Source organism: Oncorhynchus nerka, linkage group LG20 (genome assembly GCF_034236695.1).
Source record: "Oncorhynchus nerka isolate Pitt River linkage group LG20, Oner_Uvic_2.0, whole genome shotgun sequence".
NCBI lineage: Eukaryota > Metazoa > Chordata > Actinopteri > Salmoniformes > Salmonidae > Oncorhynchus > Oncorhynchus nerka.
The window spans coordinates 71870852-71890444 of NC_088415.1; the positions used below are offsets into that span (position 1 = coordinate 71870852).

The 19593-nt window shown below is 45.3% G+C and overlaps 1 protein-coding gene across 1 annotated transcript in view; it reads right to left on the reverse strand.

The window, feature by feature from the left end:
• Positions 1 to 445: 445 nt before the first annotated feature.
• LOC115101576 (very long chain fatty acid elongase 7-like) overlaps positions 446 to 19593 on the reverse strand; it is a 31321-nt gene continuing 12173 nt past the window's right edge. The window contains exons 8-9 of the mRNA XM_065006082.1: positions 2569 to 2753; positions 446 to 779 (exon numbers count right to left, since the gene is read on the reverse strand). Coding sequence (XP_064862154.1) covers positions 446 to 779; positions 2569 to 2753 — 519 coding nt within the window. The remainder of the gene's footprint in view (positions 780 to 2568; positions 2754 to 19593) is intronic.

Below are 19593 nucleotides of genomic sequence, written 5' to 3' on the forward strand. Positions count from 1 at the left end.
AGCTATTTAGAGATATAGCTATTTAGTTAACTATATGGCAGTCTTATGGCTTGGGGATAGCTTTTCAGGAGCCTGTTGACGTCAGACTTGATGCACCGCTTGCCGTGCAGAAGCAGGGAGAACAGTCTATGGCTTGGGGGGTTGGAGTCTTTAATGATTTTCCGGACCTTCCTTTCACACCGCCTGATACAGAGATCCTGGAGGGCTGGGAGATCGACCCCAGTGCTGTACTGGTCTGTCTGCACCACCCTCTGTAGCGTCATGTGATCGAGGGCGGTGCTATTGACATACCAAGCAGTGATGCAGCCAGTCAAGATGCTCTCAGTGGTACAGCTGTAGACATTTTTGAGGATCTGAGGGCCCATGCCAAACCTTTTCAAGCTCCTGAGTGGAAGAGGCACTTCTTCAGGACTGTGTGTGTGTGGGGGCCATTATAAGTCCTGATTTAGACACCTAACAACTTGAAGTCGTGGGTGAACAGGGAGTACAGGACTGGACTAAGCACACGCACCTTTGGAACCCCCATGTTGAGGGTCAGCATGGCGTAGGTGATGTTGCCTACCCTCAACACCTGGTGTCGGCCCGTCAGGAAGTCCAGGACCCAGTTACAGAGAGAGGTGTTCAGTCCTAGTGTCCTAAGCTTGATAGCGAGTTTGGAAGGGACAATGGTGTTGAACGCTGAGCTGTAGTCAATGAACAGCATTCTCACACTGGTATTCCTCTTATTTAGGTGGGTGTGGGCAGTGTGGAATGCAGTAGAGGTTGCGTCTTCTATGGATCTGTTGGGGAGGTATGCAAATTGGAGTTGGTCTAGGGTGTCTGGGATGACGGAGTTGATGTGTGCCATAACCAGCCTCTCAAAGCTTCATGATTACAGATTACAGAGTGCTACAGGGTGGTAGTCATTGTGGCATGGCGCCTTACAGTTCTTGGGAGCAGGAATGATGGTAGTCATCTTAAAACATGACAGACTGGGACAAGGAGAGTCGCACACACAGCCCCCCTCTTCCCACACACACACACAACACACACATATATACACACTCACATACATACACCCGTTTAGGCCCGCTCAAGAAACTTTGCAAAGAATGTCCTCTGATGTCACAGGCCCTGCTTCCTTTCTCCCTACCTACACAACCAAAAACCACCATCTCACCATCCTCTTCCTCTCCATCCATTGAGATCTGCAATGGGGGAAGTGCTTGTCTACATTGAGAGTGTTATTGAGCAAATTATTCAGACACATTTGAAAGGGGGTAATTATTTCTGTGCTTGTCAATGGACGGAGAAATAGTTTTCACACAAAGCAGCCTCTCTCTCTCTCTCTCCGCTCTGTGGTGACTCATAATCTTCCAGCCATGCCGCTACACACACTGCACTCTTTGCACTCCCTGCCATATCCGCTACACTCCCTTCACTCCCTGTCATATCCGCTACACTCCCTGCACACCCTGCCATATCCGCTACACTCCCTTCACTCCATGCCATATCCGCTACACTCCCTGCCATATCCGCTACACTCCCTGCCATATCCGCTACACTCCCTGAACTCCCTGCCATACCCGCTACACTCCCTGCACTCCCTGCCATATCCGCTACATACACTGCACTCCCTGCACTCCCTGCCTTATCCGCTACACTCCCTGCACTCCCTGTCATATCCACTACACACCCTGCACTCCCTGCCATATCCACTACACTCCCTGCACTCCCTGCCATATCCGCTACCCACCCTGCACTCCCTGTCATATCCACTACACTCCCTGCTATATCCGCTACACTCCCTGCACTCCCTGCCATATCCGCTACACTCCCTGCACTCCCTGCCATATCCGCTACACTCCCTGCACTCCCTGCCATATCCGCTACACACACTGCACTCCCTGTCATATCCGCTACACACACTGCACTCCCTGCCATATCCGCTACACACACTGCACTCCCTGCCATATCCGCTACACACACTGCACTCCCTGTCATATCCGCTACACACACTGCACTCCCTGCCATATCCGCTACACACACTGCACTCCCTGCCATATCCGCTACACACACTGCACTCCCTGCCATATCCGCTACACTCCCTGCACTCCCTGCCATATCCGCTACACACACTGCACTCCCTGCCTTATCCCCTACACACACTGCACTCCCTGTCTTATTCGCTACACACACTGCACTCCCTGCCTTAACCCCTACCCACCCTGCACTCCCTGTCATATCCGCTACACACACTGCACTCCCTGCCTTATCCCCTACATACACTGCACTCCCTGTCTTATTCGCTACACACACTGCACTCCCTGCCTTAACCCCTACCCACCCTGCACTCCCTGCCATATCCGCTACACTCCCTGCACTGCCTGCCATATCCGCTACACTCCCTGCACTCCCTGCCATATCCGCTACACACACTGCACTCCCTGTCATATCCGCTACACACACTGCACTCCCTGCCATATTCTCCACACACACTGCACTCGCTGCCATATTCTCCACACACACTGCACTCTATGCCATATCCGCTACACACACTGCACTCCCTGCCATCTTCTCCACACACACTGCACTCCCTGCCATATCCGCAGGAAGTCCCTGCACTGCCTCCCATCTCCAATGGAGATGAGGGGGAGGTTTATTGCCCTTCGATTTGCGATAGGAAGAGAGCCTTCTTTGTTGAAGTGGGTGACATATTCAGTCTTGTTGACATGTTCAGAGTCTGCTGTGCCCAGTGCCCTGTTACTGAGTCTCTAAGACAGCGTGTGACACAATGATGTCACCTACCAGATGTACAACGAATTGGCAGGAGGCCATAGCAGGTGCCATGGCGACTAGCTGTCACTGTAGAGGATCCAGAACGGGACAAATTGGAGGCTGTTTGCCAAATAAAGCAAGGTCAATTCATATGCTGCTAGCCCAATAGTAACATCAATAGTTTGTGATAGAGGCGCTGTATTATGTAAAAGTATTCTTTGTATGTGGAGTATTATTCAAGGACCTCTCTCTCTCACAAGCACACTGCTTTGGCTTTCAACCAACACTATGCCCAGGTCCTAACAGCCATGCAGAAAGGACGGTAGGTGCTTACAGTCTAAAATGGCTTTCGACAGGCGCACTTGCAATGGGAGAAATAGTAGATGGAGAATTTCAGTGGGTTTCTCCCATAGAATTAGGAATTACAATACTAGTAATTGAATAGGATCTCTATGGTTTCTCCAAACAATGCCCAAATGGTGTGAGTGCTCTGCGTGGCAGGAGCTGTTTGAAAGGATGGTCATCAGAGGATGATTCACACAACACAAGCACTGGATAAAAAGTACTGAGACATTCGCCGCTCCATGGGTGGAATCATTGTGTTTCCTTTCAAAGTAGGAGTTGCATCTACTTACCTATCTAGTTATACAGCGCATGTACCTCCTGAGTTTCATGGTAGTTTATCAACTTCTCTCCTTAACCCTCTACATTGATCTTAACCCTTCAATGTTTGCAGATCTGTATGGTGGAAGCTCCACCACTGCATTGCTTATACCTATCCAGACCCTTCAGATCTGCAAACATCGAAGGGTTAGGGCCAAGGCAGAGGGGTGAGGAGCAAATTGTAACCGACTCTATCGGGCATGTGCAGAGTGGAAGGTTGTTTGGAATTGCCACATTGTGATCTACTGGGCTGTGTTATGTTCAGACTGTAGGGTTGGCTAGGAGCTGCCACATTACGATCCATAGGGCTGTGTTCAGACTGTAGTGTTAGTCCTTGGACTAGCCACTTTAAACAATGCTACCTTATATAATGTTACTTACCCTACATTATTCATCTCATATGCATACGTATATACTGTACTCTACATCATCGACTGCATCCTTATGTAATACATGTATCACTAGCCACTTTAACTATGCCACTTTGTTTACTTTGTCTACATACTCATCTCATATGTATATACTGTACTCGATACCATCTACTGTATGCTGCTCTGTACCATCACTCATTCATATATCCTTATGTACATATTCCTTATCCCCTTACACTGTGTATAAGACAGTAGTTTTGGAATTGTTAGTTAGATTACTTGTTGGTTATCACTGCATTGTCGGAACTAGAAGCACAAGCATTTCGCTACACTCGCATTAACATCTGCTAACCATGTGTATGTGACAAATAAAATTTGATTTGATTTGATGTGCTGCCACATTATCATCCATAGGGTTGTGTTCAGACTGTAGTGTTAGCTATGTGCTGCCACATTACGATCCATAGGGCTGTTTTCAGACTGTAGTGTTAGCTATGTGCTGCCACATTATCATCCATAGGGCTGTGTTCAGACTGTAGTGTTAGCTATGTGCTGCCACATTACGATCCATAGGGCTGTGTTCAGACTGTAGTGTTAGCTATGTGCTGCCACATTATCATCCATAGGGCTGTGTTCAGACTGTAGTGTTAGCTATGTGCTGCCACATTATCATCCATAGGGCTGTGTTCAGACTGTAGTGTTAGCTATGTGCTGCCACATTATCATCCATAGGGCTGTGTTCAGACTGTAGTGTTAGCTATGTGCTGCCACATTATCATCCATAGGGCTGTGTTCAGACTGTAGTGTTAGTGTTATCATCCATAGCTGTGTTCATGTGCTGCCACATTATCATCCATAGGGCTGTGTTCAGACTGTAGTGTTAGCTATGTGCTGCCACATTATCATCCATAGGGCTGTGTTCAGACTGTAGTGTTAGCTATGTGCTGCCACATTATCATCCATAGGGCTGTGTTCAGACTGTAGTGTTAGCTATGTGCTGCCACATTATCATCCATAGGGCTGTGTTCAGACTGTAGTGTTAGCTATGTGCTGCCACATTACGATCCATAGGGCTGTTTTCAGACTGTAGTGTTAGCTATGTGCTGCCACATTATCATCCATAGGGCTGTGTTCAGACTGTAGTGTTAGCTATGTGCTGCCACATTACGATCCATAGGGCTGTTTTCAGACTGTAGTGTTAGCTATGTGCTGCCACATTATCATCCATAGGGCTGTTTTCAGACTGTAGTGTTAGCTATGTGCTGCCACATTACGATCCATAGGGCTGTGTTCAGACTGTAGTGTTAGCTATGTGCTGCCACATTACGATCCATAGGGCTGTGTTCAGACTGTAGTGTTAGCTATGTGCTGCCACATTATCATCCATAGGGCTGTGTTCAGACTGTAGTGTTAGCTATGTGCTGCCACATTATCATCCATAGGGCTGTGTTCAGACTGTAGTGTTAGCTATGTGCTGCCACATTATCATCCATAGGGCTGTGTTCAGACTGTAGTGTTAGCTATGTGCTGCCACATTATCATCCATAGGGCTGTGTTCAGACTGTAGTGTTACCTATGTGCTGCCACATTATCATCCATAGGGCTGTGTTCAGACTGTAGTGTTAGCTATGTGCTGCCACATTATCATCCATAGGGCTGTGTTCAGACTGTAGTGTTAGCTATGTGCTGCCACATTATCATCCATAGGGCTGTGTTCAGACTGTAGTGTTAGCTATGTGCTGCCACATTATCATCCATAGGGCTGTTTTCAGACTGTAGTGTTAGCTATGTGCTGCCACATTACGATCCATAGGGCTGTGTTCAGACTGTAGTGTTAGCTATGTGCTGCCACATTACGATCCATAGGGCTGTGTTCAGACTGTAGTGTTAGCTATGTGCTGCCACATTACGATCCATAGGGCTGTGTTCAGACTGTAGTGTTAGCTATGTGCTGCCACATTACGATCCATAGGGCTGTTTTCAGACTGTAGTGTTAGCTATGTGCTGCCACATTATCATCCATAGGGCTGTGTTCAGACTGTAGGGTTGGCTAGGAGCTGCCACATTACGATCCATAGGGCTGTGTTCAGACTGTAGTGTTAGCTAGCAGGTTGTGATCCATGGGGCTGTGGGCAGGGGAGCTGAGTCCTGCTGACAGATTTTACTCACGGATCAAAGATCTGTTAGCCTGGCTCTGGCTCTGTCCCTGGCTCAGGGCTCATCCCTCCACACTGGGCAGGGCAGGGACTGCTCATATTTCCCTCCTCTCCTCTCAACTTTGATTCTCAGTAGCAGCTATCAGCTCCTATCAGGGTCCCTGCTCATTCTTATACAAATCACAATTACTTTCCTGCTGATTTCACTTCCTCCCTCAACTATTTATATTAACTCTAGATCAGAGATGGGCTACTTTTGAAGGCCCTCGGATCACCCCCCCTCCCCAACACTAAAACTAAAACTAATTATTTCTGCTGTCAAGAGGGGGGACTATGGCCCCTCATGATGAGTTCAGATTTTTCGTGGCCCCTACCCCATTCAAAGTTGCCCATCTCTGCTCTAGATGATGAGTTTTATATTACAGCATAGAAGTATTACATATGCTGTGCTGGCAGCTATAGACATGTCCATTAGTCAGGAAACATATAGAAACTGCAGGATCTCGCCTACTCATCCTCTATCAGTGGAGAGCTCTCTCTCTCTCTCAATTCAATTTCAATTCAAGAGCTTCATTGGCATGGGAAACATATGTTAACAATGCCAAAGCAAGTGAAGTAGATAATAAACAAAAGTGAAATAAACAATAATAATTAACAGTAAACATTACACTCACATAAGTTCCAAAAGAATAATGACATTTGAAATGTCATATTATGTCTATATACAGTGCTGTAACGATGTGCAAATAGTTCAAGTACAAAAGGAAAATAAATAAACATGTATGGGTTGTATTTACAATGGTGTTTGTTCTTCACTGGTTGCCCTTTTCTTGTGGCAACAGGTCACACATCTTGCTGCTGTGATGGCACACTGTGGTTTTTCACCCAGTAGATATGGGAGTTTATCAAAATTGGGTTTGTTTTTTTGAATTCTTTGTGGATCTGTGTAATCTGAGGGAAATATGTGTCTCTAATATGGTCATACATTTGGCAGGAGGTTAGGAAGTGCAGCTCAGTTTCCACCTTATTTTGTGGGAAGTGTGCACATAGCCTGCCTACGGCAGCCTTTCACAATGGCAAGGCTATGCTCACTGGGTCTGTACATAGTCAAAGCTTTCCTTAAGTTTGGGTCAGTCACAGCGGTCAGGTATTCTGCCACTGTGTACTCTCTGTTTAGGGCCAAATAGCATTCTAGGTTGCTCAGTTTTTTTGTTGTTAAATCTTTCCAATGTGTCAAGTAAATTATCTTTTTGTTTTCTCATGATTTGGTTGGATCTAATTGTGTTGCTGTCCTTGGACTCTGTGGGGTCTGTTTGTGTACATAGCCCCAGGACCAGCTTGCTTAGGGGACTCTTCTCCAGGTTCATCTCTCAGTAGGTGATGGCTTTGTTATGGAAGGTTTGGGATTTGCTTCCTTTTAGGTGGTTGTAGAATTTAGTGGCTCTTTTCTGGATTTTGATAATTAGCGAGTATCGGCCTAATACTGCTCTGTGTGCGTTATTTGGTGTTTTACGCTGTACACAAAGGTTATTTTTGCATAATTCTGCATGCAGAGTCTCAATTTGGTGTTTGTCCCATTTTGTGAATTCTTGGTTGGTGAGCGGACCCCAGGCCTCACAACCATAAAGGGCAATGGGTTCTATAACTGATTCAAGTCATTTGTAGCCAGATCCTAATTGGTATGTCAAATTTTATGTTCCTTTTTATGGCATAGAAGGCTCTTCTTGCCTTGTCTCTCAGCTCGTTCACAGCTTTGTGGAAGTTACCTGTGGCGCTGATGTTTAGGCCGAGGTATGTGTTGTTTTTTATTTGCTTTAGGGCAACGGTGTCTAGATGCAATTTGTATTTGTGATCCTGGCAAGTGGACCTTTTTGGAACACTATTATTTTTGTCTTACTGAGACACTGTCAGTGGGCTGACTCTGAACGCTCTGAGAGACTCTGGGTTAAGGTCAGGGATAAAGTAGTCTACAGTACTATTGCCAAGAGATGAGCTATACTGTAGGCGTATCTACCATAGGAGTCCCCTCGAAGCCTACCATTGACTATGTACATACCCAGCATGAAAGAGCTGCAGGAGTTGTGACCCGCTTTTGTTGGTTATGTTGTTGTAGCTGTGTCTAGGGGGGCATATTGGGGAGGGAATGCGGTCCCCTCCAGGTAGGTGTTTGTTCCCCTGTGTGCTGAGGGTGTCATTTCGCTCTGTTGATCATTTCCTTTTGAATTTCTAGCCAAATGTAAAATGTTCCTGTTTTGATTAATTTAATAGAGGTAGTTAGGTCTGCTCTATACCAAATTAGTATACTCCCTGAGTCCCTTCCCTGTAGTTTGGTGGATGGGACTACCAACCTGGAGGGAAACCAGTGGGTGCATCTCCTCTATACCATTCTTGTAGGATGACAATGTCTGTATTTCTGATTTCTTTGGTGAAGTCCAGGTTCCTGCTCTTTAGGCCAAAAGCAAATAACCCCAGGCCTTGGATATTCAAGGATGAGATAGTGAAGGCTTTGTGTTTCATAAAGTGACCAATGTTGTTAGTCATGTGGTTTTGCCCCAGAACAGTGATTGTGAGCAGAGCCTGCTGAACATCTGATACATGTGTCCCAATCTCTCTCTCTCTCTCTCTCTCTCTCTCTCTCTCTCTCTCTCTCTCTCTCTCTCAGCTCTGGGGCCTTTTATCCAGCTCCATTCTGCTCTTCATCTCGGATCACATCAAAGGGCTGCTCTCCTTTAAGTCTCTCTGAGCCTGAGCCATCACCTGACATCATCTCGTCCAGCCCAGCCTTCAACCCTCAGCCTTGAGCACACTGCTCCCCTCGCCTGCAGCTTCAACACATTACTACCCTGGTTCTCTCTTCCAGAGACCAACCCCTCTCCCTCTGTCTCTATTCTCCCTCTGTCTCTATTCTCCCTCTGTCTCTATTCTCCCTCTCTCTCTATTCTCCCTCTGTCTCTATTCTCCCTCTGTCTCTATTCTCCCTCTGTCTCTATTCTCCCTCTCTCTCTATTCTCCCTCTGTCTCTATTCTCCCTCTGTCTCTATTCTCCCTCTCTCTCTATTCTCCCTCTGTCTCTATTCTCCCTCTGTCTCTATTCTCCCTCTCTCTCTATTCTCCCTCTCTCTCTATTCTCCCTCTGTCTCTATTCTCCCTCTCTCTATTCTCCCTCTCTCGATATCTTGTTCTCTCATTCTATCATTCATTCATTCTTTGTCTCTCTGATCTCTCCCTCTCTGTTCTCATTCAGCCAACATCTATCGCTCTTATTCTCTCCCTCCATCCTCTCACCTTCTGTAGACTACTGTAGCCATGATCACGTGCCTCCTTTCATGTTCCCTTCTCTTAAGTCTCCTGTTATATAAACCCTCAACCTCCTTTCCCTCTCTCTTCTTCTTCTTCTTCTCTCTCCAACCTTTCAATGTATCCCTTCCTCCCCACCACACAACTCTCATCCTCTCTCCAATCCACTGCCTCTCTCTTCCACTGCCTGGCTTCGATCCCCCTCTCCGTAGCCCTCTACCACACATGCTCTCCTGCTGTTGCTCCAGATATTAAAACAAATCAGCCGTGAAATAAGCTCCTTCCTCCATCCTTAGTCTAGCTGTCGGAGCTCATTCCCGTCCACATCAGAAACATGTACCCACCCACCTCTCTGGATCAGCCTCCTCCCATCTTCCGCTCCCTCCCTGGGCTAACTTTCCCTCACAGTCTCTCCTCCAACAGAGCACAGACTTGTGTGTGCTGCAGCGGGGCGGGTCAAAGCCTCCCCTTTTTCATTATCGGGATTCATCGTTATACGTCAAGTACTGTATGTTATTTGTACACCTGCCTGTACTGCACATACAGTGTAGCTCGACGTTCACTTCAGAATCGCACAGCTCTGAACTAAACATATTTGAACAGAACATCTTGTCCCACCTGGGCTTATATCCAATTAAGAGCACGTCAATCATTTGAATTAAGAACCTGTCCATCATTGGACTTGGTATTTAGTAGAAATGAGAGTGTTATGGTCGAGTGTGGAGGGATAAGAGAAGGAAACAGAAGAGAGGGTGGTGTTGGAGGGGGACATATTTTACTGTGATGGTTGGCTGGATCCGTGTGCAATGGTTGGTACATCCTGGAGTGAATGATTTGTGATGCCAGCAGTGGGTAAATGTCATACTTTGGAGCACGTCCTTGTGATTTGTTACAGCTCAGTGTACCTCAGGGGATGTACTCTTACACAAAATTTCCATTAAACAAATCCTCCGTGGGGACATCATGGCCTAGCCTGAAGTGTCTGCTCCAATTCTTTTGGATGGGGGAACAACAGCGGCCAGGGGGCTCTGCCTCAGATTTAAATTCTCCTCTAAGGGAATGGAAAAATACATTGTGAACCATCAGGGTGTATGTACATCTTTATTTACTGTGGATGTATTCTGGTCAGTCAGATGTCACAAGCTATGGAAGGTATTGTTGTTTTTACACTACCGTTCAAAAATGTGGGGTCACTTAGAAAGGTCCTTGTTTTTGAAAGAAAATCACTTTTTTTTGTCCATTAAAATAACATCAAATTTCTCAGAAATACAGTGTAGACATTGCTAATGACTATAAATGACTAGCTGGAAACGGCTGATTTTTAATGGAATATCTACATAGGTGTACAGAGGCCCATTATCAGCAACCATCACTCCTGTGTTCCAATGGCACGTTATGTTAGCTAATCCAAGTTGATCATTTTAAAAGGCTAATTGATCATTAGAAAACCATTTTGCAATTATGTTAGCACAGCTGAAAACTGATGTACTAATTAAAGAAGCAATTAAACTGGCCCTCTTTAGACTAGTTGAGTATCTGGAGCATCAGCATTTGTGGATTCGATTACAGGCTCAAAATGGCGAGAAACAAAGAACTTTCTTCTGAAACTCGTCAGTTTATTCTTGTTCTGAGAAATGAAGGCTATTCCATGCAAGAAATTGCCAAGAAACTGAAGATCTCGTACAACGCTGTGTTCACTGAACAGCGCAAGGTGGCTCTAACCAGAATAGAAAGAGGAGTGGGAGGCCCCGGTACACAACTGAGCAAGAGGACAAGTACATTAGAGTGTCTAGTTTGAGAAACAGGACACAAGTCCTCAATTGACAGCTTCATTAAAGAGTACCCGCAAAACTCCGGAACTTTCATTACGCACACCTGTCCCCTATTCCCACTGATTAGTACCTGTATAAGTGTGCCCTTTGGTTTCCATTGGGCTGTCCACATATGTTACAATGTCCGTTGGTGCGTGTGAGTACCTGTGCTGTGTATTTTGGGCTTTCGTGCCCTTGTGGATTGCGCAGATGATTGCAGGTCTCGTCCCGTGTGTTAATCATTGTGTGCATGTGTTATATATTCGAGGTACTCCTCGCTCTTTTGTTTGGGTTTCAACCCTGTGTTTTTGTTATGTGTTTGTTTGGTCTTCGTCCCCGTGCCTTTACACGACAAGCCATAACTTGGGTCAATTTAAAGCCCTATTACGCATTCCTGCGTCAGTCTCCCGAATCATTCAAGCCAGCATGAGGACTGCCAGTTGAGCAATTGAGGTGTCTGTTTCTCAAACTAGACACTGATGTACTTGTCCTCTTGCTCAGTTGTGCACCGGGGCCTCCCACTCCTCTTTCTGTTCTGGTTAGAGCCACCATGCAACTTTTCTAAGTGACCCCAAACTTTTGAACGCTAGTGTGTTTAAAAAAAATTGCTGTCTATTTTTCATGATAAGACTATTTCAGCTCAAAGCCCCCCAAAAATGTCTCTACCATTTACCTTTCTTTCTTTCTTTTAAACATAAGTATTGAAATTATTTTTATTTCCATCCATGGCTGCCTCCACTCTCCAATCTAGATGCATTGACCCTTTATGTAATAGTCTAATCCGGGGTGCCAAACTGCATGTCTTTCAAATGGCTCCTTAGATGCGTAACAACCACCTCAAGCACCTCTGTCCAAAGCCATTGTCTGAGACTGCCCTATTTAACAAGGGCTTGAGCCACATCCCTGCCCTGCTCTCAATAGGTATGCCTTGGGGGCGGGATTTGGAAACCATGGTGTAGGAGAATGGAGCTGAGTCCCTCCCCATGAACTTTGCCTTCCAGGGGACCCATGGCTGCTCTGGGAATGTGAGGCCTGACAGGGGAACAAAGGCCTCCACTGTCTCCCAGGAGGAGGCTGGCCACTAGGTCCGAGCTACCAGCCAGCCCCTAGCCCTAGACAACAGTCCCGCTGGGCATACTTATGAGAGAGGACTACAACAAGAGAGCTATGCTACTAGGAGTGTGGAGCTGTGAAGGAGCGAGCGCATGGCCCATGGCCGTGGATGGGAAATGCCCGGCTGTCAGAGGACAAGGAGGAGTCAAAGGACTCCAGGCAAGACGTCAGCTTGATAATAATGGGGAGAGCCTGGGCCTGGTCGTACTGACAAAGCTTGGCTAGCTGTGGTGGGATGGCCATGGGTGGGGATCTAATGATGAAAAATATGAACATTGTAAGATGACAAAAATGAAAGGGATCATGCTAGAGACAAGAATGCTCTCTCTTCTCTTTTCTGGGGGGAAAGTCCAGCCAGGACCGACTCAGTGGCACCGCCAGTCTAGCCTTGAAGAGACAGGGAGGACAGACAGAATGAGACCACTGTGCACAGCAGTAGGGCGAGAAGAAAGCGTGGTGGTAATTGTTGTCTGGTTGAGGTGGAAAGAATATAATACAGTAAGAAAGAGATAGAAGTGAACATGACCCTTCCTGCAGCAGCCTGTGGCCAATTAAGCAATAAGGCCAGAGGGAGTGTGGTATATGGCCAATATACCACGGCTAAGGGCTGTTCTTAAGCACGACGCAAGACGGAGTGCTAGGACACAGCCCTTAGTCGTGGTATATTGGCCATATATCACAAACCCCCAACGTGCCTTATTGCTATTATAAACTGGTTACCAATGTAATTAGAGCAGTAAAAATGTATGTTTTGTCATACCCGTGGTATACGGTCTAATATACAATGTCTTTCATCTAATCAGCATTCAGGGCTCGAACCAGAACACACAGCAGTTTATAATACCTGACATATGTTGGTTCCAAGAAAACATTTCTAAAATGTATGGCACCTTGCTGACTAGTCATTTCACCATCTACCTCCAGCTACTGTAATTCCTGTGGCTCCCAATCCGAACAGCATGCTTCGCGTGCCCCCCGTCTCAGGGCTGCAAGGCAGGCAGGGAATGTGCTTTTGCATAATATCTTTATTAATCAGAAAATTCCTCCTGCCTCCCCGCATTAAACGTTGTGGCACTGAGACGGAGCAGGGGGAAGGAACATGCCTGGAAGATGAGTGCTCAGACCCGATCCATATGACATCTCATGGCACAACTGTGTCACTCAACCTGGCAAATGTAAGAGGCAGAGGGAACTGGTATGGCCGGTAGTTTCAAAGAAAGAGAAAGCTATATTAGCTGGATGAGTAATAGTACTTCAATTGAACTACCTCATAATCCGTACAACTGCCAGTATACCAGTCAATCACACAGATAGGGTTGCAAGAATACCTTTTTCTAGGCCTACCACTATTACTACTACTACTACTACTACTACTACTACTAGTACTAGTTGTAGTAGGACTAGTACTAGTAGTAGTAGTACTAGTATTAGTAGTAGTAGTAGTAGTAGTAGTAGTAGTACTAGTAGTAGTTGTAGTAGCAGTAGTAGTAGTAGTTGTTGTAGTAGTAGTAGTAGTAGTAGCAGTTGTAGTAGTAGTAGTAGCAGTTGTAGTAGTAGTAGTACTAGTAGTAGTAGTAGTAGTAGTTGTAGTAGTAGTAGTACTAGTAGTAGTAGTAGTAGTACTAGTAGTACTAGTAGTAGTAGTAGTAGTAGTAGCACTACCACCTCTGCTACTTCTCCTTGAAATAGTACAAAATATCCCAGATGAAACTAAGAGTTTAAAACACTCCCAGCGTGGCATTAAAATGAATGTTTTTAGGGAAGCCATTTTGGAAAATGTTCTGCCTTGTGGGAGAAAGCCTTTCATGTAGGCAGATTGAATGAATGCTTGTACTATGCATGATTTCCATAGCCTATTCAACTCTTATCTGTGGATTAAGTTGGGATCTGATTCCTTTTAAAAAGGCAAAAACATTTCATAATTGTCAATACTAATTGCCTTCTTTATGGCCAGGAGAAGGAGCCTGTAGAGACAGCACCACTGCAGTCCTTCGTGACACAAATGAATGGCCACAATGCATACAATTAATGTAAGTTAAACTGAGCAAGGACTAATTTCTACCCCCCCCAAAACGCTATTTCTGCAAAAAGAGAACTTTCTGGCAATTACCACTCGGTTACCATGGTTATTACAGATAATTCCAGGTTATTTATGCTCAAAGTGCCAATCACGTCAGAGCTTCACCCGTTCATTATCTTAGCCAGGTTATTTTCTCCAACAGCAGAGTGATTTAGCCTTGCATGACTGTAATCACAATTTAGAGCCTGCAGTTCATGGTAACATGGAACTGTCTCTTTTGGGAGGGTAGATAGAAACACTGTCTTATCAGAGAGGGTGACTGGGGCACAACAGCCTCTGTCTGTCTGACATTGTCATCATGGCCATCTAGCCTTATGTGAGCCTATAGCAAAATGATCTGTCTGTCTGTCTGTCATCACCAGTGGATCTGTTGGCTGAGGCAGAGGATACAGGGGAGACATGGAACCCCATTTAGGACAGACAAACACATTTAGGACAGACAAACACATTTAGGACAGGCAAACACATTTTGGACAGACAAACACATTTAGGACAGACAAACACATTTAGGACAGACAAACACATTTAGGACAGGCAAACACATTTAGGACAGACAAACACATTTAGGACAGGCAAACACATTTAGGACAGACAAACACATTTAGGACAGGCAAACACATTTAGGACAGAGAAACACATTTAGGACAGGCAAACACATTTAGGACAGACAAACACATTTAGGACAGGCAAACACATTTAGGACAGACAAACACATTTAGGACAGGCAAACACATTTAGGACAGACAAACACATTTAGGACAGACAAACACATTTTGGACAGACAAACACATTTAGGACAGGCAAACACATTTAGGACAGACAAACACATTTAGGACAGACAAACACATTTAGGACAGACAAACACATTTAGGACAGGCAAACACATTTAGGACAGGCAAACACATTTAGGACAGGCAAACACATTTTGGACAGACAAACACATTTTGGACAGACAAGAGTGGGTGTAGGCCATTTGGACGTCAATCTTCCTCTACTAATATCAAGCTGGCAAGATGGAGGAGCAGAGAACCAATCATGACAGCATAATGAAGCAGTCAATCAGGTTTGCTTGTCTGCAAAGACAATGGGAGATTGCAGGCTTATTGCAGCGCTCACTGTACAGCTACAGTCTGCCTGCCCAAATGGCACCGCTGCTTGATATTTCAGTCTAATTTCCCAAAAGCATACAAGTATTTGATTGCGTTGATGTAACTTTCGGCAAGTGAATCTTCCCATTAACTTCAGAACAATATCTACCTTGGAGAGGGCTGCAGTCAAAGCCAACCTGGATTTGACTGCAACCATCAGTCTTCGGGAGCATTTTGATCAGTCGTAAGAGCTTTTTTCAAGGCCTCCCCCAATGCAGATTTAGTCTGGCAAATTGATTTTTACAATGTTTACCTTTCCCCATCTTATTAATTAACCCATACATTAGGGATTGCTTGCTTTTAAGTTCCTCTGAGGTGCTGTGGAAATTAGCTGGTTAATTAACTTATTGTGCCTTTGGCTGGGAGCCATGGATTAGGAAAATATTGCTGCGGAGGCTGAGAGAAGACAAACAACTGGTCTGTCTGATTTGTAGGGAACCCCTGGTGACATCTCCAGTGGTCTCTCAGGTATTTATTCCCACAGCGATGAGAGAGATTGATTTCTGATCAACAAGGGTATTGGTGAGCCAGTGATTCACGGAGGTGCTTGGAAGGTTATGATGCAGTGGGAGAACCATAGGGCTGGGTAGACATAAACGTGATGGAAAGGAAGAGAAAGAAAGAGTGGCAAGGCAGGGAAGGTGAGACTGAATTATATACTGCATCTCTCTCTCTTTCTCTTTGTTGGCCAACAGCATAACAAATTCAAAAGGTTTTAAAGGAGTATTCCTCGATGGGTGCGTGGCCGATAGAATGACCATGATTCATTGAGCAGAGCTGCGGAATATGATGATAATTACAGCCCAACAGAGAAACAGAGGGTTGGTATGGTCACACTGACTAGCTCCTGTGTTCGCCTTCCTTCCCAGAGTTCAGCTCACCCCGAGGGGGACCCAGCACCCCCATCCTACCCCCATTCTGCATGCTTGGAAATCTCTGAAATGTTTGAGTCTCCCCCTCTCTCCGAGGCTACATTCTTCAGAGGCCTCCAGATTACAGATCCACCATAGAAGTTGTGACACTGTAGCAACATGATAACATCACTGTGCCGTTCCCGAAACCATTCCTGACATTTCTTCCAAGCCCACAGTAATGCATGACACAGAGACAGACGTGTATAGGTAGCTTTGAGAAAAACAGCCATTTGAGAAGCATACTCATTACAGGGTTTTTCTTTATTTTTTAAACTATTTTCTACATTGTAGAATATCAAAACTATGAAATAACACATATGGAATCATGTAGTATTTGAGATTCTTCAAAGTAGCCACCCGTTGCCTTGATGACAGCTTGGCTTTCTCTCAACCAGCTTCATGAGGTAGTCACCTGGAATGCATTTCAATTAACTGGTGTATCTTGATAAAAGTGAATTTGTGGAATTTATTTCCTTTTTAATGCTTATGAGACAACCATTTTGTTGTGACAAGGTAGAAGATAGCCCTATTTGGTAAAAGACCAAGCCTTAGAAATTACAGCCCAAATAAATGTTTCACAGAGTTCAAGTAACAGACACATCTCAACATCAAATGATCAGAGGAGACTCAGGCCTTCAGGGTCAAATTGCTGCAAAGAAACCACTACTAAAGGACACCAATAATAAGAAGGGACTTGCTTGGGCCAAGAAACATGAGCAATGGACATTAGACCGGTGGAAATCTGTCCTTTGATCTGATGAGTCCAAATTTGAGATTTTTGGTTCCAACCGCCGTGTTTTTGTGAGACGCAGAGTAGGTGAACGGATGATCTCCGCATGTGTGGTTCCCACCGTGAAGCATGGGAGAGGAGGTGTGGTGCTTTGCTGGTGACACGGTCTGTGATTTATTTAGAATTCATGGCACACTTAAGCAGCATGGCTACCACAGTATTCAGCAGCGATATGACATCCCATCTGGTTTACACTTAGTGGGACTATCATTTGTTTTTCAACAGGACAATGACCCAACATACCTCCAGGCTGTGTAAGGGCTATTTGACCAAGAAGGAGAGGGATGGAGTGCTGTATCAGATGACCTGGCCTCCACAATCACCTGACCTCAACCCAATTGAGGTGGTTTGGGATGAGTTGGATCGCAGAGTGAAGGAAAAGCAGCCAACAAGTGCTCAGCATATGTGGGAACTCCTTCAAGAATGTTGTAAAAGCATTCCGGGTGAATCTGGTTGAGAGAATGCCAAGCTGTCATCACGGCAAAGGGAGGCTATTTTGAATAATCTAAAATATATTTTGATTTGTTCAAACACTTTTTTGATTACTACATGATTCCATACGTGTTATTTCATAGTTTTGATTTATTCACTGTTATTCTACAATGTAGAAAATAGTAAAAAGAACTTGAATGAGGAGGTATGTCCAAACTATAACTGGTACCGTGGTCAAAAGTAGTACACCATATAGGGAACAGGGTGCCATTTGGGACATAGACATGGTTGTATGGGCAGCAATGAGACACAGAGGGAGGCTTGTGCTGCGGCAATGCATTACAGTCTTTTTCCTCTGACTGGAGACTGTTATTAATGGCTCAGGCCAGATCGTTTTCCATCGCTCCTCCTCCCCATGAAGAAACCCTGTGCTTCCTGTATCCTGCATCTCTCTGCTGGTGTCTAGTGGGGAAAGGTCAGGCTGTGATGCAGTATTTACGTCCCAAATGGCACCTTATTCTCTATATAGTGCACTGCTGTTGACCAATGCCCATAGGGCTACGGTCAAAAGTATGCACTATATAGGGAATAGGGAGCCATTTGGGACGTAGACAGTAATGGTCAGTTGATAGTGTGTCTGTGATGGTCATGCAGCAGAGCAGTACGTACCCCACAGTGTATGTGAGGACAAATGAGGAGACTGGTCTTGGTTGACCAAAACACCCAGCAGGTTCTGTCTTTCTTCTCCTGTCTTGTCTTGAGTGGGTGAAGGGGATAGAGGTTGGAGCCCTCATCCAATCAGCCTGCTACCCGGCCCGCTTCCCTTTCCCCCTTAAGCCACTACCTGTCCTAAGAAGAATATTTTCTTGTGAAAAAGTAGCTGGAGATGGAAATAAGATTCTCAAGACAGATTTTATTTTCTTGCGAGCGCATCATAAAAAAGGATTTGCTGGAGAAATTAAAAAGAGCCCTTGATATGCAGATCAGCACCCATTAATCAAAGAAACGAGATTAGGATTCCAAATTGAGATGAAAAAAGGCTCATTATCTTGGTTGAGTGTCATGTTTAATAACGTGGAACGGCTGTGTAATTCACTGGCATGGCAGGCTGAGGAGCAGGCTGAGGAGAACACATTGCGCATAACGGGTCCTTGGCGGAGTTATTTGAAGTGTTAGGTGACCCAGGGAGCAGTGGAACAGGGGGCTAGAGCAAGCAGGGTGCTGGGGGAGAACCACTCAGCAGAGAGTAGAGGGAGAGGGGGGAAGAGAATCAAAAGAACGCGCTCCTACGGGAGCCAGGCGACCCACGTGTGCTGGCTTTGATGATAAAGTGTCTTGTCGCGTTGTGGGGAGTGGGGTCTCCACAACGCATGAATAATGGTTTGTATAAATGTTGCCACTGCAGTACACTCTGACTGCACTCACGCACCAGCAGACTCTGCTGCCATCTTTCTGTTCTGTTTTGGCCTGGGGATGGAACTGGTAATACAACAGAAACACACACGTAAACAAAGACAAACTTCAACAAAAACACAACAGACTGGAGCACCATATTTTAATAACCCCCCACATATGAGCAAAAGTGCATTTGTGAAATGTAATTCAAAAAATTCTGCTGTTTCTGGGGCGTCTCAGAATTGATTTTGACAATCTCCTTGCCTTTGGGAAAAATGCTGAAGTCACTGATGACTACACGGTTGTACTCTCGTGCTCCTTGGGACTCGAGAGCCTGCGAAATTATGCTGGCATTAATATTTAATATTACGAGGGGCTGGGGAGAAACACGTGCCAGATCCTTTGTCTTTGTGTCAATAAAATGTGCTTGGATGCAGGCTGAAAATCATTTGAAATGGAAGACATGGGAAATGAGCTGCACCTTGGTGTTGTGTCTCTGAATAATGCAGAGAGAAGGCCAGCCGGAGCTGGGCGGTGGGGTGAGGAGGTAGACAAAGAGGGCCAGTTTAACAAGCTGCCCTACAACCACAAAGGCCAACTGAACACTCACTCACTGTTTATGTATGATGAAATATGCAATAACCTTTGGCATGGATTGATGTGACT